The 24,093-nt window shown below is 30.5% G+C and overlaps 1 protein-coding gene across 6 annotated transcripts in view; it reads right to left on the minus strand.

The window, feature by feature from the left end:
* The window catches only part of LOC143258520 (organic cation transporter protein-like), an 84,398-nt gene extending 60,705 nt beyond the window's left edge, over window positions 1-23,693 (minus strand). For 3 of the 6 annotated variants that reach the window (XR_013032335.1, XR_013032333.1, XR_013032334.1), the window contains exons 1-5: window positions 23,347-23,625; window positions 17,834-18,062; window positions 9,714-9,817; window positions 7,597-7,751; window positions 427-595 (exon numbers count right to left, since the gene is read on the minus strand). Coding sequence is in view for 3 of the 6 variants with exons in the window: in XM_076517614.1 (XP_076373729.1) it covers window positions 427-595; window positions 7,597-7,751; window positions 9,714-9,817; window positions 17,834-18,062; window positions 23,347-23,489 (800 nt within the window). In the remaining 3 variants the exon portion in view is untranslated. Of the gene's footprint in view, window positions 1-426; window positions 596-7,596; window positions 7,752-9,713; window positions 9,818-17,833; window positions 18,063-23,346 lie in introns of all 6 variants that reach the window. The other 3 variants (XM_076517614.1, XM_076517615.1, XM_076517616.1) reach the window with 3 other exon arrangements.
* Window positions 23,694-24,093: the final 400 nt, after the last annotated feature.

A 24,093-nucleotide genomic window follows, 5' to 3' on the forward strand; every position in this document is an offset into this window, starting at 1 on the left:
TGACAAAACTGTTTGACAAACTAGAATCTGCACATGTTGAGAGATTAATATAATAAAGTCATTGTAAAAACACAATGCTAAAACAAAAACAGATTTATTTTATTCAAGCAACTACTCTTTATGAGGTACTAAGTTACACTATTAATTTTAAGTGCTAATACTTATAACCTACATAAGCCCGACAAAGAGCAGTTGCTGAAAACATCCAAGTAAAATACAATTCTTTCAACTTCAGCACTGTTTTGTCAGTGATTTAATTAGATTACTTGAAGAAATAAGGCAAAACTGAAAGCAGTCTTTAGCATGTTCTTAAAACAGCTGGAGATACATTTTACTGTTGACAATTTCAAACATTTTTTAGATGATTATAACCTCTGTACATTATTTTCACATAAAAACCAAAAACCAACCTGACAACATACTCACCAATAATAAACCAAGAGCAGAGCAGTAGGTCCAGCTATTACTAACTCTAAAGTCCTCCAGTTTTGGATAAAGTAGGCAACAAGAGCCAACACTAGCTCTCCAAAAGCAAACACAACTTGAAGCATGTTAGCACACCAAAGTCTTCGAGATACCCCAACAGCTTCCACCACTGTATAGTTAATGGTTAAAACATTAAATGAAATCAGTCCTATTGAACTTAAGAAATGACATTTAACTATAATCAAATAGTTATTATGGACCCACTTACCTCCTTCATGCTATGAAATATTTACCTCTTTTATCAGGTATAAACAAAGTGAATTTCAGAACTCATTTCAATAAACAAAGAATGAAACATGGACTAAAATTTGGCAAACATTATTAATCTCTAAATGCTGAGATACGAGTTCTTTATTTCAATTAATACTTATTGTTTGCCGATATGTCTTTTAATTATTCCAAGAAAGCATAAAGGTAATCCTTTAAATCAAAAGTATGTTTTTTACAAAAATGATACACTTGCTTATTTTTCACCTTGATGTTTTTATTACTAAAACATATGATAAACCAGGTGTTTGAAATTTAAATAAAATTTAAAAAATGGTTAATTTTATTGCAATGGGTCATAGGTCAAAGCCCATGTCATCAACTTGCACTCAAAATTTTATTGAACTATCATTCTCTGAATTTATGTTGATAAGTTTGGCATCAAATTGTATAATTCCAATTTTAGTATCATAAGCTAATTTTAAAGTGAATATTAAAAGCACACACCTAAATATCAATCTTTGCATACTAAGTCTACAGTTTCATACAAATCAAAAACTCAAATTACAGATACTGACAAACTAGAATATAAAATAAGAACCTCATAACTCTTCCATTTGTTGAGATATAGCTTATGTATTGAATCAAACAACAGCTCTGAACTCTTCTCACTTTTGGAAACAGCCCTTTATATATGCTTACTTTAATATATGACATGTCCCATAGTGGTTTTCTCTGCCATTTTAAAGTGTAAAAAGCTAATTTGTTTATTAAATCTAGATTTGAAGGTAAGTTTGAGTGATTAATTAGTATGAAATTTGAAATTTTTAAACTTAACTTAATTACTAAGTTTGATAAACTATTATGCAATTTTATTGTACTGATGTAGTAATTTATGTTTTTGGTTATTTTAAATATCTATATAAAACAACAACAACAAAATTTGTTTCACATCCTCCACATCTGAAATTTGGTGGGGTTAGGAACCTACGGCAAGCAGAAAACATGTACATACACAGTTTGCAAGAAAAATTTGCTATACTTCTTTATTTACTTTTCTATGTTTCAAGAAAAGTAGCTAAGAGCTTACCTAAACAGTAATACTTTTGTATGTATGTATGTATGTATGTATGTATGTATATAAAATAATGTAAACAAATAAATATTCAAACATTTGATTTCACCATATTATACACCACAATTCCATTAAAAGATTTAATCTTTGTTTTAAATTCATTGATAGAACAGTTGTTATCCTTTCATGGAACTAGAAGAAAATTTGGCTCCAAAAACATTAATTTTTTTCATTTACAATAATTATATATTTTTCATTAACCAGGTTTTTAAACAAGTAATGGGAGTCCCAATGAGAGCTAACTATTCTGCTTGCAGAACAAATTTATATCTTTACTATTATGAGAATATGTTTATTGAAAACTACACTAATCCAGATATTTTTACCTTAAATTACTAATATATAGATGATTTAATGAGTATAAGTAATCCTGAAATTAATAATATTAACATGATTTATCCAACAGAATAAGAAAATGAAAATAATTTATAAAGAACATTAATGTAAATATTTTTGATAAAAGAAACTATTTTGCCTTTCCAATCTATGGTTTACCCTCTTTTCATAGTAATGTACCATACCTTTTCATATTACAAGCATTATAACTTTGCAATTATTCAGATATTGTAAAATATGGTTATTTATTACAAATTTTATCAGTAATATTGAAATACTGATACAAAAATGAATAGTTAATGAATATAATAAAGAAACTTTAAACAAAATTATTAAACTATACTGTAACAAATATAAGAATGCATTAAATAAACAAAAATAAAAATTAAATAAATTTCACTAAATATTTCCAATAACTATTTTCGGTATAAACAAGGTCATTTAACAGCTTGGTACTACTTTATGCAGATGTACACTTTACCATATATAAAGGCTTGTTTAGAGTATGATACAACAGACTTAATGGGTGGTGGATGGGAGCTATAGTAGTTAATTTAGATAATTGGATGGGACCTTTCATTAATATAATTCATTTACTAGGCTACAAATTACTGCATTTCTACCCTAATGGGGGATAGAATGCTAGCTTTAAGAAGCAAGTTTATTTAACTTACATATCCTGAAATAATTGTGCCTTATTTTTCTTATTATCTTTAAATTTTTTTATTTATTTTAGAGAGTAGTCACCTTCCTACAACTGTCTGCAGGCAGTGAAGGGCGAGATACATATATGTAGGACATATTGGGCTTGAGCACCCCCTCTCGCTCTCCTAATTTCTATATCTATTATTTCTATCGTTATTCTTTTACTTTGTTTTATGTGAGACTGGTGAATGGAAGTTAAGTCTGATAGATGATGTGGGTCCTACTTCATTTACCTCCAAAACCTAAGGTGTAGTTTATACCCCATGTTATTGCATGTACCCTGGGATTCTTTAAAAAAAATTAAAATACACTGCACTAATTATTTTTTAATTTCTTTTCGTTTTGTCTTGTTTTTGGTTATAACAAACTATGTTACTCAGAGGTTTGGATTTGCTGTTTTTAATGCAGTCCTTCCTTTTGATTTTGTTTACTTAATTCTATTAGTGTTAATTTTCTCTAAAAGAGAAAAATATTTCATTGACAATACATAAATTATTTGTATTTTACACTAAAGTACAGATGAGAAAAGTCACTTTGAAAAGGCCAGTTTTATACTTTTGGATATAGTAATATGAGTATATGTGCACCACATCATTGTAACATTTGTAATGTTAACCAAGCATGATTGGTAGGTCAATATAACAAATATATATAAATGTATAATGTTAAGAGATTTAAGCCACTTAGACAAAACATTTGTTTTTGTGTTATTATTTGCAGTCATTCTGGAAACGAAAAAGGATAATTTAGATTTATTTCCTAATTTAAGGTGGTTACAAGGTTGCCAAATTGATAGATACCATATAGTTAGGGTAGTGAAAATAACAGATAAAATAAAGTTTCTGATTTTGGAACAAAGAAGTTTTTAATCATAACAAGAAAATCACTTTACATTTGGGATAGTAATGAAAAGATGCTCAATATCTTCAAACCAATTCTTAGTAAAAAATACTTCATTAAAAAATCTGATTTTGTATGTACAAAAACTAATATTTACTAAAAGACTACCAAATTTTGTGAAGGTACACATACTGCATTAAAAGGTATAGTATAAATACTTAACTTGTGTATATTATATCAAGTTCACTGTTTTTACTTTTATTACTGGTTATAAAAAATTATGGAAATTTCTACTGCTGTCACAAACAAGATTGAGTGATAAAGCCTGTTTAAACTAATGATACAATTTTAAACAAATGCTTATTTAGTATTCAAAAAAATTAAAAATAGTCAATTCTGGAACAATAAATTAAGATTTTTGAAAAATAAAATATAAAAATTTTTTTTCTGTGGTTTTTACTTATTGGCAGTTACATGAAATACATAATGCTTTCTCTTCATTTTCATAACTGTTGACAAAGACATGAATTAATTTATAATGTCAAAATATTTCAATATTTTATGATACTCTCTCAGTATTTATTATTCTATTTTAAGACTATCACATTCATAGACCTATTTTACATTAGTTGAAAAACAAAAACCATAACTATATAACTGCAATTCAACATGTCCCCCTTGGAGGGAAAATGCATCTTTATACTACAATTGGTTGAATATTAAAAAGAAGTTTAGTTTGAAAACTCCCAAACAGGATGGTTTTGGATGCATCTTTTTGAGACAAGTTTTCATTTGTTAACTGATAAATTTTTAAGTTACATTCAGCATTCTGAAGTCTCCATACTAGTTAGTACTGGTAATACATTCTCAGCATCATTATTTAAACAACTGCCAACCTTTTATGCTTCTGCTATCACCTCTTCAATGTTTAGCTTTCAATTTAGATACAAACTATTTTGCTTGCAATTTGGTAGGGAAGGTAAAAGCATCATGACAGTTATCAGTAGAATGTGCAGAGAGGAAAGCTTTGAAAGCAGCTATAGGTATAATATTGTACTCAGCTTGCTGCACATTACCTACCAAGTAGTTTATACAGTTTCTGAATACCTCTGTGTGTCACTTGGAAACTTCCATGCTTATTGTGTTTGGCTGTTAATTTTGCGATGCTATGATGGATTTAAGTCACTTTAATACTTCACTTTTCACAGCCTCAGCATTAAAAGAATGCAATACAATCATAAAAATAAATTCAGTTCAAATTAAGAAAAACCAGATTGGGTAGTTTTTTTTCTTTTTAAACAAAAATGTTTCCCACTGACTTGTGAAGGGCCTATTAAAAAAAAATTAAATTTTTATTTCCATATCAAATCACATTACTAAAAATAAAGTTTTATGTTTTGATGCCTGTGGATTATAACCTGACTAAAACATCATTTACAGAATGTAATATTTTAACTTTGACATACAAGTTACTTTGGTTATATACAGTTAACACTGATTAATCCAAAATAATATATTACTGTAGTAAAAGTCTCTTCTTTCATGTCAAAATTTTTTTAATTTGCAAATTTGGTTCTATTACACATCTAACTTTTAAAATGTTAACACGTATCATATTATCACCCTAAAAATGTATGTATTACAGCAAACCCACACTGGACTGTCTACTGGGTCCAATGTGGGAAAGTGAGACCCAGATTTTAGCACTGTACTTCCATAAACTTCCTGCTGTCTCACCAGGAGAACCTATAAAATTTAACTGTGACTAGTGTGAAGTCAAAACATTGTTACTAATTATATATATACATGTTACAGATTTTGATGGTTTTTTTTACACCAAAGATAAAAACTTAAAACAAATTCTAGGATGTAAGAGGCCTAATGCATCCTTTGGTTGGCCATAACTGTTGTAGGTTGCAGTTTTATTCAAGGTTTCTCAGTACAGCTTCAGTCAGCAAACCAGATATAGTTAGGCCTCTCATACTGGTAATTGTACATAATAAGCATATGGTTTTACCAACTAAAGCCAACTATTTCTAAAAACAAAATGAAACAGAAAAAAAAGTAACAGAGGTATTATTAAACTACAGAGTTAAGGGTATGCATTCATTACAAAACATGGAAGAGACTGACTTTGTAATGTTGTTTACATCTTTTAATCCAAAATAGCAAGTGACATCAAGATAAAAGGGGAATATTATCTCAAAACTGTACACCAGCATTCAAGAAGTTATGGACTAACTCAAGATATGAGCTCAAGCTTTACTCAGTATTTAGAAAGTTAAAATATCTTAAGTGAACTTGAAGTAACTACCATAAGGTTGAAGCATTTGTTGGATATTTTATACTAAAATTAGAAATGAGAAACATAGAAAAGCCAGTTGAAATTTTGGAACCTTTTCAGAGCCTACTCAGGTATTTAACAATGAATCTTGTGTCACTGTATCAAGTTTACCTCCAATGAATCAGTTAAAAATTTACCTTCAACCACCCAGTGATGACTCAGGAGTAATAATGCAGATCAAAAAAAACAATGTTTCAGGACCTTGAAAACAGATATACATTGGTTGCCACTGTTGGCATTTTGATCAAAGCTTATTTTCTAAATGCAAGACTTAAAGGTATGCCTTTTTTGAATGAATAAGAAAAAAAATGTTACATAATAAAAAATGAAGTTATTTGATTGTTGACACCAAGTACTGTTGTTTAGTTGTACTTTCATGTAATTTTAGTGCTCAGAAAATTCAAGAATTATGAATAGAAACGAAAAAAAAAAAGACAACTGCTGGTTTAAAGCCACTGATATCTATTCAAAAGAATATGAACAACACTGAAATATCTTGAAAAGAATGTAGAAGACCAAATGGAATAAGGTACATGATCAGATACTATGTCTACAAGGCAGACCATTGAAATTCTGGACAGAATTGTACCAACAGCTTAGTACATTTACAGTTAAGTATCTGACAATTCCAACACCCCTGCACAAATGTTGTTTTGCAGTACACATCATATTTTGAATGCCAAGTGAGACTCGCTGGATCCAAAGAATATTAATATGTTTACCTCTTTTAGCTGTAATATTTAACATTAATTGTTGACTTTTTTCAAGAACTAGTCATTAAAACTTTCAACAGGCTATGCTTAATTGTTATTTTGTTAAGTGAGAATACAAGCATCATGATATTTAAGTTGGTTCTTGGTTTCTTCAATTTTAAATAATCATTCAATATTTTGTTACGTTTGTCATACCTCATACAAGAATTAAGGTCTCAACACTGATATGAATGTGCTTATAAGTATGCAAAACAATAGTGAGTTGTCTGGAATAACAAGTCTAGAAAAGAGTACATACTACATTGTGTTGTTGCAAAAGGTTAATAATTTAACCTATTTAAAAGCCAGAGTGTGCCACATCACACTTGATGCCTCAAAATATTAGGATTCATAAATGCCAAAATGCATTTATCCAGATAGAATATTTTGATTACAGTCTGCCCATTACAAATTTAGTGATGGTGTGCAAGAGGGCTGTGAAATCTTAGATATTACGAGCAGTGGTATAACAATCCTAAAGTAAAGGCATAGTTTGGGATCATTTAGCCTAGAGCAAAGTGCATAAAATGTACCATGAAAGTAAAAATATCAATTCAATTTTAAATGTAAATAGTTTTTGATTTAAGCTACTTTCTGATATATCACCAAGAAATATGTATTTTCAATTTACGCAGCTACATATAGTTTTGCTAGTAATCTAAAACCCATTTGTATATTTCATTTTAGAATTTATTTGTTCATCCCAAATAAATCCTTGGCTAACAAAAACCTGAAATTAATCTCACTTAATAGGTTTGATTACAAAGTTGAATAGCATCATTTATACTCACCTATAACATATCCTGTCTGGAAGAGTCCAGATATTGCTGCAGCAGTTACAAATCTAAGAAGAATAAATACAACATAGTTGGGGGAAAAGGCAGTTCCAACAGATGATAATACCAACAGTGGTGGGGCAAAAAGAAATACTCGCTTCCTGCCAACTCTGAAAAAAAACACAAAAAAAAACAGTATTTTAGGTTTTCTACAAAGTATACACATTACCTCTGGTATCACATTAAAACATTATCTTGCCTCTTAATCCAAACCAATTTCCTTAAAATCAAAATGTAGCAACTTTATTACATTAGAAATGGGAAATGTATTAACACTGCTTCATGTTTAAAAATTTTGCCAATGAAACATTTTTGAAAAACCTACAAATTCTGCATGATTAAAGTGTGCTACTTTTTTTTTTCTAAAAAATCTAAAACAGAATAAAAATTCTTAAGTGTGTTAAACATTTAGAGTATTTATTGACTATTTTACACAAGTAAATATACCAAAGTTAATTTGAAGGAGATAACCCTTATTTTTTTAACATTAACGCCTTTGCAACAGGCTTGGTATAATATACAGGAGTTCATCTACACATTTACAAATGTTAAGTATTTGCACTATAACTTTTGATACACGTGTACCTTCATAAAATCTGGTATACTTTCAGTAAAAATTACAATTCTTTTGTATAAAAAAAAAGATTTTTTTAATGAAATATTTACCCCTACAAAGTTGTTTGAAAAATATAGGCTGTTTTGTTACTAGTCTGTGTGAAAGGTGATTTCATGTTACAACTTAAAAAAAAACTTTTGTTTTAAAAGCCTCAAATATTACTTGTATCATCTCTAAAACCTCCTAAATAAATTCAAATTTTACATTTCATTTTCAACACTATGTAGGGTCTGTCACTTAACTGACCTCATAACCATCATAAAAAAAAATAGAAAATAAATATAAGTTATGGTTTTTCATGCCTGAATAACTACATATAACACAAAAATACAAATGTTTATCTTTAGTCTAAGTAACTTAAATCTTATAACACTATATATTTACGTATATTTATTAATATTTTACTATATTGACCTTCCAGTCATGCCTAGCTAACATTACATATCCATTAATACAAAAATACCTTCAGTCTTCTGTGTCTTGGCTGTGTTTTAGTGGACTAGTATTTTGTAGTATACAAGTCATTTCAATTATTGTATATATTACAATTTAGAAACAAATTATTAAACTTATTTTTCTTAAGACATAGAACAATAAATCAAGAAATAAAGCAAACAATTCTTTCCTTGCTACAACCTTTGTACCCTGTTGTTGGTGAACATAGGTTTTTAAGACTTAAAATTTTGCATGCAGAGAATATCAATTTTTTTTTAGGTTTAGACACACACACACACACAAATGTGGTTGAATAACCAAATAATCAAATAAATATACTGATACCATAAAATTCCCCTATAATTTATTAAACTTAGTAACTGATGTATTTAGGTTTATAAAACATGAAACTTAAGCAGACTAAAGACAAAATCTGCCTTCTTGAAATCTTGGTTTGAAATAGTATGGTAACCTCTTCACATATTAAGATGGCTGAAAAACCCCTCAGGGGACATTATAAACTGTCAATTTGTTATTCAAATGTCATATACTGAAGTAAATGTATACAAGGGACTATTTCCAAATACCAAAAGAGGTGAATGGTCCACTGTGTTTGATTCAGTACATAATCCATATTTCAGCAAAGAGGTTTTTTTTATATTCTAGCCTGTTAATATTGGTAATTTTAGTTTCTAATTTGTACAAAACTATAGAATATGTATTTGATATCACAATAACCTAATTTTAAACAATGCTGTATTCAGTATATCAAGTGACTTACTAAACTCTATATTAGATGTATTATTTTAATATTTACCTTTTAATTAAGAAATTAACCCATAATATTAAAGTTTGAATTATAATCTACAATTTGATTCCAAACTTATTGACAAATTCATAAAAATAGTATTTCAATAAAATTTTCAATGCAGGTTAAACATAATAACACAGCCTTTGACCCCTATTTCGTTGCAAACAGGGTTAAATACAGTAAATCCAAAATATAAATATAAATGCTTACTTATCAGCCAGTGCTCCAAATGCAAGTGCTCCAACCAAGATGCCAATCATAAAGACAGAACCAGATAAGGCAACAAACATGCTTTGTTCACAAACCAGATTCCACTAGATTTAAACAAACAGGAAATATGTTTTCATAATGTTGTCAATTTCAATACAAATTAACTATTAATGTATTGCTTTTACAATACTAAATTTCTTTCCAAGTATTTGTACAACTAAATTAAGACAAAAATTTCCACTAAATTAATATAAATTAAGTGTATGGAAAACTATTTCAGGTTGGCAATTTGTTTGAGTGGACTCAAGAATTTACTCACACAAAGTAAATAAACATAATCACATGGCTCAATATATTATAAAACAATAAACAGAATAAATTATTTTGCTTAAAAGAAGGAATTCAAGTTAAAGTAGTTTATTACACATGTTACAGACTAAAAATGTATTTCAATATTTTGTAACAAGAGAAACTCTTCAAAGCAATTTTTATTTCCACCTAGGTATCAACAAACTATCAAAAAGAATATCTATTTTTTTACAATATTTATCATATTTATAAAACTTTAGACAAAGTACAAATTTTATACATTCTTTTAAAAAATAACAAGTTACATTTTTATCCTAGGAAATATACATTAAAAATGAACTTTATTACAAGACAATGATAGGACAATACGTTTTATCTTCCATTTATGCAGTTTTTGTACAAGATGTACATTACACATGAATATCATAAAATCACAAACAAAGCATTACTTTAACATCCTTGTTTAAATGTACTTTCTATGCTAAGATATTCATCCTTTTTAATAAAATTAATTAAATGAAAAATCAATGTTTATTACTTGCACAATAACTTATTTGTGAAGTTTAAAAAATAATTTAAAAACATTACATATTTCAGTGGAAATAATTCCCATCTTCAGAAGAAGCCATGAAATAAATGTGAAGTTTCTTATAAAGTTAAGTACATGTATAATTAGTATATTTTCACAGTGGCACCATCTGCAATAACAATTTCCCAAAATGTACTTCCATTGCTCCTGGGCAAACACCTGTTTATATTAATTTTATTTAAACAACTTTTATGGATTCTGTATGTTTAGTTCATCTTGTATTACGTTTCAGTATTTTTTATATTCCAGATAAAAACAAGTAAAATTCACAACATGTTCTTCATAAGCTGATTCACCCATTTATAATTTATCAATCATTCATGTTCTTTCATTCTAAATTTTAAGTTCCCATTTATCTGTTCAGTACCTCTTAGACCATAAACATGTGAAATTTTTATATATAACAATTATCCCTTAATTCACTTTTATTTTTCAAACTATTAACAATATAAATTTTAATTGTGAAGTAAATTTTACATGGAAATTTGTATTTTACATAAAAACATCACCTACTTTTATTAACCATAGTCAAAGATCAGGCAGACATTCTTTTTCTACCTCCCTTTTTTGTTATCTGTAATTTAGTACATCATGAAATTTAAAGTTTCTTGCAATATTTATTATATATCTTATCTATGATTCTAGACTGATACTATCTACCAACAGCTTACATGTTTTAAATAACATCAAATCCTCATCATATGAAGAAACATTAATAATCCTACAAACAAAAGACGAAAGACCAAAATTTTCACCAATCAAACAAACCCTCAAAACTTGTGAACAAAACTGATGCTAATAAACCAAATACGACATAACAATAAAGTTTATCATTAATTCATGAAATCAATTCAAAAATTATTCATACTTGGGAAACTTAATATTAAAACATAAAATTCCTTCAAATCCACTCAAAAACCTAGCTATAAACTAAATAATTACTAAACAGAAATTATGCAGAATTACACAATACCAACATTGTTTATAAACTGACATCAAATAACTGTCCAGAATTTTACACTGGGGAAAGTGGAAAAAAATTGGAAACCAGATCCACCATACAGAATACCTCTCTCCCATGTTTACCATCATTGTAACTCAAAAAGCCACAACATACGTATATATTTTTTATTCAAACTGCTGCAATCATAAACAAAGTATCAAACACCAATAAATGCAAAATAAAGGCAGCCATCTGAATTGAACAAAACAGCTGTACTCTAAACCAACACCCCAGAGTACCAAGAGACCTATACTACATTGTTAAGCAATCTTTGGGCACGTGACATCTTTGTTGCATAATGTACATATATTTACTGTATCTGTGTGAAGTACTTGCACCTCATGATGATGAAAGCTTCTCAGTACCTTGCACATTTGTAATAGTTCCTTTTGCTGATCATTCACACTCTAACTTTATTAACAAGTGCCATGGGCTTTTCAAAATTTGGGAATATTTGTTTTACAAGGCAAATCTCTGAAGTTACTTGGTTTTTAGCATTGCAAGTCTAACTGTGGTTTGTTCTCTGGTGACAATTGTATATTATTAGCTTTATAACAGCTTTCACAACCAGAACTGTAGCACACAATTTTGTTACTTAATTTTACAGATTTAATTTCAATATACCTTCATTCAAAGCTAGTATTTATAAAAGATAACAGACTGAATAATGCACACAGTGTTGAAAGTTTAAAAATTATTAGCAGCAGAATATTTTTAACTAGACATTTTAGTTCTGTATCTGCAAATACTTATTGACAGAAACAAAATAATTACTTACAGTAATAAAAGTCATATATACAGAGCATTTAGGTATGCAATTTCGTTGAATAGGCTTCTAGCTAGCTTAAGGAAAGCATAACAAATTCAGAATTACCTTGCTTGTTGCTGTACACATGGAGTGTTGATAAAATATTCAGTTCTAAACCAGATAGAATACTGAATATTGTTTGCAAGTTTAAAAAACTCTTGTACATAAACCATTATTTGTAATGACTATTTATAATAACTATTATAAATTATATTGTTGTTTGTATATTAAAATATGTGTATTAAGAAAGAAAATTGTATTAGCCTTAACCCTTTTAGGAAGGCTAATCACTAGATTTTGGAACACAGCTGAAGGGAATCACTCCCATTCAGCCACAAGAGCATTAGTGAGGTCAAGGCACTGATGTCAGGTGAGAAGACCTGGCTTAGAGTTGGCATTCCAATTCATCCCGAAGGTGTTCAATGGGATTGAGGTCAGAGCTCTGTGCAGACCAGTCATGTTCTTCCACATCAATCTTGGCAAACCACATCTGTAGGGACCTTACTTTGTACATGGAGGCAATGGCATGCTGAAAGAAAAAAGGGCCTTCTCCAAACTGTTACCATAAAGTTAGAAGCACATAATTCTCTAGAATATCATTGTATGCTGTAGTATTAAGATTTTCCTTCTCTGGAACTAAAGAACCTAGTCCAAACCATGAAAAACAGCTCCAGACCATTATTCCTCCTCCACAAAACTTAACCGTTTACATTATGCCTTCAGGCAGGTAGCGTTCAACTGCCATCTGCCCAACCCAGATTTATTTGTCAAATTGCCAGATAGTGGAGCGTAATTCATCACTCCAAAGAACACATTTACACTGCTCCAGAGTCAAATGGTGATGTGCTTTACACTACTCAAGCCAACAATTGGCATTGCTCATAGTGATCTTAGGCTTGTTTGCAGCTGCTTGGCCATGAAAACCCATTTTGTGAAGCTTCCAAAGAACAGTTCTTGTGCTGATGTTGCTTCCTGAGCTTGTGTGGCCTATCATTTCGTAACTGAGCTGTTGCTACTCCTAGATGTTTGCACTTCACAATAACAGCACTTACAGTTGACCATGGCAGAAATTTGACTAACTGACTTGTTGGAAAGGTGGCATCCTATGAAAGTGCCATGTTGAAAAATGAGCTCTTCAGTATAACCCATTCTACTGCCAATGATTGTCTATGGAGATTACATGGCTGTATGCTTGATTTTATGCACCTGTTAGCAATGAGTGTGACTGAAACAGCCAAATGTATACACATACTTTTGGTGATGTAGTGTAGCTCGACTGATCACATGCAAGTTTTTCACAGCTGAAGTTGTATAATGTCTTCATAAAGATACTAACATCTGATGCCAATATGCTGAACTTAAACAGTTTGTATATATTTATTGTTCAAAATCTATAAATGTTCCTGGTCAATATCTAAAGTTTAATTAATAAACATTAATCATAGTTATAGCTTCCAATAATATACCAATTGTAGCAAACCAATTACATATTAATATACTATCTCTTGGCTATGTCACATTGGTTACACTTATAGGCATGAGAAGTTTCTAAAAATTTCAGCCTGTACAATAATAAAGACAACAGCACACACATACTGGTAATTCTTTTATTCAAGCACCTTATATAATTTCAGTGAATAGGCAAGAAATTTGCAATACACATTTAACAATTACATTCATTTCTTATATATTTAACAGAAACAAATGTCAATATTGAAACACTTATATAACAGTAAATCCATTACAGCAGGGGAACTGCACAACATCCAGAACACACATGCTTTTCACCCTCAACTCATGAGTAATCACTACTACAGGTCAGCCTCATTAGATAGCCAAGGGTTGGAATTACCTCTCTAAGCATGGATTTTATCAACTTGACTGACAACATGACCTCTTTGCACTCAGTTAAAGTATTTATATATTTAATACATTTAACATTCAATATATGTATATCTTTACAAAATTTGGTAGCTTTGAATTAACAAGTTTTTCACATAAAAAAATCACATCTTTTTAGTGATGTATTTCAATACATTTTTCTGTGAATATCTATTGTATGAGTATGTGCAAAATAAATTGTGTTAAATTTATAAATACTTTATCTCATCACAATATTCTAAATTTTCCTTTTTATAAACCTTAAAAACCGCCTGAATACATTTCATACGTGATTTTCCCTAGTAAAACCAATTTTTTTTTCTCTACTGTAACTGAAAACTGAATCAGTCAATTATAATGACGTTGCAACCACCAGAAATAAATCTAAAATACCCTTTTTTTTTTCTTTTAGAAGAGCTTCAAAGTGTAATATGAAACTATATTTATCTTAAGCAGATTTAAGCTCATAACAATACACATCTGTTTATACTTAAATTTTATTCTATTGCCCTTTGAACTGTGCCTAACTACCATCTATGCCATAAATTGAAATCACTTGTTGCATGTGCAGCTCACATAAATATATTCAATTATATTACTGACATGCCGCTTTCATGTGCCTCGTGAAACATTTTTATACTTATCTAATCTTAATCTAAAAATACCCATATTGTTATGTATTACTCATAATAAAAAATAAACATGAAAAACAAAAAATAAAGTACTTTTTTTCTTTGCTGTCAACTGTCAATGACATTTAACCCTACTTACAGCACGAAGTGTTAGTGTCTTGCATACAAACTTTTATCAAATTACACAATATTATACCAATTAATGCAGCACAAAAACATTGATAATAATCCATATTTCAACAGTATACAAGTTTTGGTTCTTAATTCTACAAGACAATATTTAAAAAAATCTTTAACTGCTCCAGGATGACATTATCTTTTCTATTTTGTCACCACTCCATCAAAAAGCACAAAAAGAAATGTAAATTAATCACTAAGCTCGTCATTGCATAGACAAACCATAATTTTTGCAGACTTCAATTTTGTTTGGTTACAGAGCTCCTGAATAGAAAATCAGACCACACCTGTCACATCCTCTTTTTAGAACTCTTATGTTTAATCATGTTACCTATAACCAATATAAAGTCATACTGTACATTGTTGTGTTCTAAACAGATAATTAATTTCACTCAGAAAACAAGCTTTGATTCCATGAGAAAATTAATGGCTATCTTGGATGAATTTGTTGCACAGTTATAAAGTCTGTAAATTTTTGGGAGTTAATAGAAATTGTTTCCTTTTTGCATTTTATTAGTCTATGTTCTTTGGTATATTTAATTGAATACAAATTTAGTGCCTTAGAACCATTAGTATTAAGAGGTAGGTATTTCATGTTTACTGGCACAAAGCTACTAGGATATCTGCGCCAAACAAGATGTAGTATACTGTAATGGTATATTGAAATTAAAGTTAAAATATGTAAAATTAAGACCTGCCAGGAAGACTGAAGCATTAAGTGCAAACTTGCTGTCAGTCACCTGAAGTTGGCCTTTCCTGTCCTAGGTTCAGGTAAAAATAAAAATTAAAATGTGTAAAGAAATCATGCTAAAACAGTATATAGTCCAATAAAAACCTTAAGATAAAAAGACCAATGGCTCTTAAAAATGCAAAAACATGAGTAAGGTGAGCAGTATCACCTATGACACTGGCTAACGTCAAGGGCAAACCAACCATAAAAATACGTTTAAAATGATGTCATCGTTCTTGGTTGTCATGACAGCATGATAATAAAATGTATGATTGTGATCTGAGTGGCACACAGACCACACATTGGTGCATCAGTAACAGATAAAAGGAAATGGTGAGTTAAAAAACTGTGACCAATGTGTAGCCTAGCCAAAACAACTTCCTTTGATCTTTACAGAAACAAGATGGCCAAAGAGCTAAAGAAGGCTTGATTTGAAAAAGCTTATTATTTCGTTGCTCACTCCATGTCAACTGCCAACTGGTGTAGAGTCAGGTTTTGATAATTAGACTATAGTCCATGTATGGAACAGTTACGGTGGTGATAGAGCCAGAGCAGATGGACTTTGCCACTCTGTCAGCTAGCTCATTGCCATGAATACCAACATAATCTGGAATAAAAAAAAACTGGACAGAGATAGGTGATAGAGAGATGGGCCAGTTCGTTTTGGATATTGATAAGAATAGGGTGGCAACTAACATGGAATGATGTCAGGGCCAATAGACAGCTGAATGAATTAGTATAGATCATACAATTCGTATACTGCATAGTTTCAATATGATTCAGGGCAAGAGAAATAGCATACAATTCAGCAGTGAATAAAGAAACTGTAAAGGGGATTCTGTGCGCTACAACCGAACTGTAACAAACCATGGCAGAGCCTACAGTCACATGATTTTGAACCATCTGTATATATGAGAATGGATGGATTGTTTAAAACATGTTCAGCAAATAAAGAATAATATCTCTAATCAGGAGTATCTGCCTTCCCCAGATGACTTAAAGATAGTTCACAGTTGGGGATAGTAATTAGCTATGATGGAAGAGGCCAATATGTTGATACTGCTATGCTATTCAAAGATAAATCCAACTTTTCTGATTGTGCTTGGATATAAAGACTAAAAGGAACAGAGGCAGATTTTCTATTATAAAAAAAAGTGTGGCACACTGAAGATGGAAAACACAGCCCCAAGTATGATACTGTGGTAAAGATCGAAGTTTGTAAGCATACATAAGAGACAGTTGCAAATGGCAAATATACAGAGGGGATTCATGGTACTCCACATACAAACTTTGGACTGAAGAAGTATGAAAGCTCCAGTGCAAAGCCGAAGCCCCTGATGGTGAATAGGATCCAATATTTTCAGTGCTGAGGTTCTGGCAGAACCATAAACCCATAGTCAAGTTTGGATCAGATAAATTTTAAACATGGAGTATCGATCTGCTCCCCAAGAGGTGGAAGAGAGAACATGGACGATGTTTAGTGCTCTTATACATTTGGCATGAAGTTGTTTGATAGGAGAAATAAAGTTTAATTTACAGTCAAATATAAGACCTAAGAACTTCGACAAGAAATACAGCATCATCAATATGAAGTTCTGGATCTGGATGAATATCCTGTTGTTCGCAGAAATGTACACAAACAGTTTTAAGAGAGAGAAAGTTGAAAACCATTTGCTGTGGTTCACTTAAGTATTTGATAGATTGCAGTTTGTAGCTGCCTTTCTTTGATGACTGACATGAAATGACTGAAATGGTCACAAGTTTTTTGTAATGTTATTGTTGCAGGTTACAATTTGAAAAAAGAAAATTCAAGTTTTACTAACAGTTTTCCACAAGCTGTAACTTAATGTAGGATTATCACAAGTTTCAGGTTTTTCTGAAGGCATATGTAATAAAGTGCTTTACTAAACCTATTTTAGAACAGTACTATGATGTACACTTAACACAAATTCCAAACATTCGTATGTCATGTTTTTGTTTGTTTGGCCTACCTCTGAGACAGTCGTCCATTGAAATTCTTCCTTGTTCCACACCCAGTTAGAACACTTCTCTGTAGCATTACTAAAATCAGTGACCAAACAAGAAACATTCCCTGTACTTGTTGCTTTTTTGAATCTGTAACATTGATTAAATCCTCTTGCATCATTTTTTGGAACAGAATATTGAAACCAGGGCTCTTCAAATTCAGAGAGTGAGTTGTCACAGTTCTTGATGAAACACCTGTTCACGACATGTTTTCTAAGTTTATTCTTGAAGTTTAAAGCAAATATGTACATTATGTTAATTAACATATACTTAAAATTTCATGTACTTTAAAAAAGTTAAAGTGCTATAATTTTGATTAAAAAACATTGACAAGGATGCCCTAAATTCAATTTTTCACCCTTAAACATTTTTTCTAAGAATATTGCACACAAAATTTCTAAATTAAACTATTTTCGTTCAGAAAAATTGTTGTGCACATCATATATTATACACTAATTTCTGATGAAAAATAGTTCAAAATATTAGGTTTACTTATTTAGTATTCCAATATTTTTTTCACATCATTAACTAATATAATAGTAATAAAAATGACTAATATACAGGTTACAACATGTTTTCTATCACCTTTAGTAGTTACAGAAATTAAAAATTTTGGTCATTTAATTTCCAAGATATAATGCCAGCAACATGCAGTCCAGAAAGTAATTAAGCTTACTTTTAGTTTCTTTGCTCTTTTTTCTCTATATATTAGGTGTATTTAGTCATGTTCAAGAAGATATTTGACAAAATACACAGCATTTTAGTTAAAAAGATTAGCACTTTAATATGCTTCACTGGATGTTGTGATGTTGAACAAATATAACACACTAATGCTGTGAGAGAAAGGTCGTCAAGTGATTCTGTCAACAGAAAAATAAAATTTACAAGTTGAATTTAGACAATCTTTCTTCAGTGCTACTAGAATTAGTTTTATAAGCAGTGTTTAGTTCAATATAAATCTATATATTCAAGAAAAGGAGATGTTGGATGAAACATGTCTTTGACTGGTTGGTTGATTTAGTGTAATGGCACAAAGCAGCTAGGCTATCTGCACCAAACATCTGGTAAAATGTTAAAAGTAAATTTAGTAAAATTCATAAAAGGAAATTAAGGTAAAACAAAACAAAATTTAAAAAAATATATAAATAGCATAAAACAAATGTTTACATCTAGTCTATATTGTCAAGAGAAAAACCATGGTAATTCAAGTCGTAAAGGACTTTCTGTAGTCTAACTGTAATAATCATAACTCGTCAGGGAGACTAACAGATAAGTACAAAAACCACCATCAATCACTTGAAGTTGGCATTTCCAGTCCTGGTTTTGAGTTATTTGACAATATAGCCATTTTCAAAAAGGAAAATAATAAAAAGATTTTAAAAGACGTGTAGCAAAATTATAATGACTTGTCAGGATGACTAACGAGTAGTTCAAACAGCAGCATTAGTCACCTGAAGTCGGCCTTTTCAGTCCTGGTTTCGAGTTATTTAATATTATGGCCAGTTTCTAATTTCAAATTGAACTAGATGAACTGTGATTTTTAAAGGGGAGCCACATTAAAAAGGTATAATGTATAAATTAAAAAACTTAAATAGCATTAAAGAGATTGATGGCCTTTAAAAACTAAAAACATTACCAAGGTGGATAGTGTCACCATCACCAATAACACTAACATTATGGACAAACCTTGGGACAGAACATGTTTAAAATGGTGCCATCATTGAGAATCGTAACAATGGCAAGAAAGTAAAATGTGGCTTATTGTGATCTGAGTGTTACACTAACAACACACTGGTGCATCAGTTCCAGATAAAAGTAAATGATGATTTAAAAAACTGTGACCAATGTGTAGTCTAGTTAGAAAAATTTCCTCTTTCCAATCCTTATGGAAGCAAGATGGCCAAATTCCTATATAGGGTTTTATTTGGAAAAGCTTGTTTTCATGTTGCTGGCAGTTGACTTGGAGCTGAGCCTTGAATACAGGACCATAGTCCATGTATGGGACAGGCACAGCAGTGATAGTGCCAGAGCAGATAGATTTAGCTGCTGTGTTGGCAAGCTCATTCCCACAATGTGGCCTGATATACAGAAAAACTGGATAGAAGTAGATGTTAAAGAGAAATGGGCCAGTCAGTTTTGAATATCAGCAAGAACAGGGTTTGAACCAACGTGAAATGATTCCAGGGCCAGTAGAGAACTAAGAGAGTCAGTAAAAATAGTGCAGTTTGAGTACTGCTTAGCTTCAATGTGATCCAGGGCAAGAGAAATGGCATATAGTTCAACAGTGAACACAGAAGGTATAGAGGGGGTTCTGTGTGCAACCACCAAACCACAACAAGTTCGAGGGAGGTATTTGCTGTTGGAAGGGGATTCCAGAGACACTGTTTTTGCATCTTGGGGTGGGAGAAGATGCATCCAAGGAAATGCCTGTACCTAGAACCAAAGGATGTGGAACCTGTACAAGCTGAAAATATCAACATTTTGCAGCATTATATTAAGATTTCTCTTATAAAAGGCCCTGTATATGGCAAAACCTGCGTAATTCAGACGAAAAACTTTCACCTACCCTATCTACCAACAAGTAGGATTAGAATCCGAGTAAGATGGAAAAAATGTTTTTGAGTAAATATTAATTTCTTATTTAATTAATTTATTTAAATGTTAATAAATTCTCAGACATTTTGTTACAGTGAGTATCAGTTAAATATATTGTTCTTTTTTCTACAATCATTATTTTTCAGTTAAATTAAATTCATGGTTTGTAAAAATATATTTGTCTTTTAAGTACAAAATTCTACTCTTTAAATATTTCTCACAGAAAAAATAAATTCCTATCTTCTCTAATTTTAAAATTTAGGGAAATTGTATTTAATACCCTTTTCTGATAAAGCTGCTAAATACCCTTTTTTTTAAAAAAAAAGTTATTTGTTATGACGATTCTAGTAAAATCCAAACTCTGCTTGAGAAGTTTGATGCAGATGATTCTGTGAGTGCAAAAAGTTTTGTGAACATTCACAAGAATGTTTTACCAGAAACTGATGAAAATTATTTAAAATCTACAATAGAATTGAAAGATGCTAACAGTGTGAGAGATTCAGAAGATGAACACAATGGAAAAGACAGTGAGGAAATAGAAATTCCTACTTCACTGAAAGTGTTAATTTATATTAACGCTATCAAATTGTATGCAAAAATGGAGGAAAATGAACTTAATAAAATGGCCGTAGAATTGATGTTCTCTTTTAACCGCATGATAAACCCTATTAAAAAATGAAATAGTTGAAATTGGACACTTTCTTCAAATAAATTTGATTAAGATTTTGTGTACTTGCATATATTTTAAATGTCAATTTTTGTTCTTATTTTAATAAATATAGCATAAACAGTATAACTTTATTCACAAACGTCTTACTTCCCTTGAGTCAAGAAAGTATAACGTTTCGCTCAAAAATTATATATAATTTAAGAAATGCATGTTCACTGTATAAGTCAGAAAACCTGCTTAAGTCAGGAATTTTACTTGGTCCCGTGTATATTCCACCTTAGACAGGTTTTACTGTATATTAATCAATAAGACCTTTTTCTCCTCATTAACTATATTTTTGTGTAGTATCAATACCAGGCATGAGGCATGTGTATACTCTATTTGATTTTATTACTCATAAGGATGTCTACAATCCTAACCTCAAACTGAAATTATTTAAGGCAGGATCAGAGCAAAATTACAGATAATGAGGTTACTAGCTAAAAGGTTGAACTCGGGAAAAAAAAAAAAGTCATTCTATAAGCCATAAGCAACAGCTAAAAAATGAGTTATGAAAACCCATAAAAGAACTTGAGTACCTATGAAGATATAGAAGCAATTTTGTAATAACATCAGTTTTAATCTTCACACACTGACTGACAAATATGTACCACTAGTAACCTCCACCCATTATATATCATTATATAACTGGTAAATAATTTATACCACTTTCATCGTAGGCTATTAGGGCATGTTTTAATCTTCACACACTGACTGACAAATATGTACCACTAGTAACCTCCACCCATTATATATCATTATATAACTGGTAAATAATTTATACCACTTTCATCGTAGGCTATTAGGGCATGTTCTTTCATTCTAGCAACACCATATGATATAACATAGGACATTTTGCTTATTTACTTTCAATGATACGATATAAAGAATGTTGTTGCCAAGCCAACATCAGTCTGTTTACAATCCCCATTCAATTTTTTGACAAACTGTTAGTTCGATTTGGGTAGAAATATCCAAGTATGGTTTGTCAGTTATGTAACAAGTACCACAAACTTCACTGCATAGCTTTGTTTCTACAAATAAATTGCTAATAATGATTTTAGATGGTTACAAAATTTAGCTTGCATATTTTTCTAACAGAAAATGCTTCTGTATTTAATAAAACCATCCAAACCACAGTGGAGCATGGAGTGAGACAGTTGATATACCAATATTTAAAACTAAGACCTAATTTTTGGTTAACATTCACTCTTTGGTCATTGGCAACAGTACTGTCTATTGTCTGCCTACATAACTACTTTGTAGAATGTGGATGAATCTTCATCAAAACTGGTATGGAGGTTTATATGCAAAAACGGCTCGTTTGGGTTGAGAAAATATTTTACATAGAAGAGCGAACAACATTTCGACCTTCTATGTAAAATATTTTCTCAACTCAAACGAGCCGTTTTTGCATATAAATTTCTCAACAAGTGGGTTTCTCGACATCACTGATGGTATGGAGGTTTATTAGGTCCATGCAGGAGAACATATAAATTAATTTCTGAATTTTGCAATTTTTTGTGGGCATTATTTACCACTACTTCACCTCTGTAGATGGATCTTCACCAAATTTGGCACAAAGGTTTGGTGGAACCGCATAGAAATATATGCACACTTGCTTCACATTTTTATGCTTTTCAGCTTTATGGGCATTTTTTACAATTAGACAAATCAGAAGCAACTTCATATCCCAAGAAAACCCTTCATTACTATGAATTTATACAATTTACATCTAGAAAAGTGGTACTCTGGATAGTAGTAGTTGTAATTAATAAATTATAAAGTCCATTCAAATTGGAACCTTGTTATTAGTGTATTGCCTCAAAAGTCAGCTTTAGCCTTTAATTTTCCTCGCATTACATTTACAATGTTACATTAATAATATTAATGAGTCATCAAGTACTTTGTTTTTCTTTTTTTCCTGGTAAGGTAAATGACAAGCATTTTAGTAACTTTTTCCAGGAGTTTAACTTAAAACTTAAACTGCATTTGATATTTCCTTAAAGCGATATTTTAAGGGTATGTTCTACTAAAACTTACTCCTCATAAAGGTGGGTGTGAAAGAAGTCTCGAAAACTTGAAGCGATGAAGAACCAGTTTTGTTTGAGACTTGTTCCGGTCACAATGGAAGCAACACTGTAAATCGTAACGTAAATTTATTTTTTTTCTTACCTGTGTTTCGGTATTCCCATTAAAAAGACTGAGGCCATAATATGAATGCCTACTAGTAGAGATGGAATACATACTAAAGAATACACAACTATTTGATATGACCCAAAATGGCCAAGATGCTCCAATACTTCTTCAAAATTCATGTTTCAGTCCAACGATTTCTTCAACCAAATATTACTAATTTTGAAAATGAACCCACACCCTTTTCAACTTTCTTAAATCCTAACAATGCGCCACCTAGAACTCACAGCTTATATCCCTACTTATCTTAGTTTTCATGTGACCATATAATTAAAAGATATCAATAAAATTTCGTTGTATTTTCTTAACCTATGTACTTGGTCTAGGACTTTGCACTATATCTGGTATTTGATCTCACATGTGATCGTAAACACAACATAAATATATGCTACTACTAGTATATGCGATAACAGATACATCTTGCCTTCCCAATAATCTTAACAATTAGTTACATTGTCTTTGCAATTTTGTTAAATTACAGAATTTTGAAATGTGTTAAAAATATGTATATGATATGATCATGCAAATATTGATACTTAAATACTGCTTTTAGAAAAGAAGGATATCTTTAAAAATGTTTTATTACAGTAATGCAATAAAAGTAAAGAATAAAACTATTCACAATTTCAAACGATAATCTGTTTGCTTGTTTGTTAAACACACGGCTACATATTGGATTATCTATGCCTTGCCCACCAGGGGTATCGAAACACAATTTCTAGCATT

The sequence above is a fragment of the Tachypleus tridentatus genome, chromosome 8, assembly GCF_004210375.1.
Source record: "Tachypleus tridentatus isolate NWPU-2018 chromosome 8, ASM421037v1, whole genome shotgun sequence".
Classification (NCBI taxonomy): domain Eukaryota; kingdom Metazoa; phylum Arthropoda; class Merostomata; order Xiphosura; family Limulidae; genus Tachypleus; species Tachypleus tridentatus.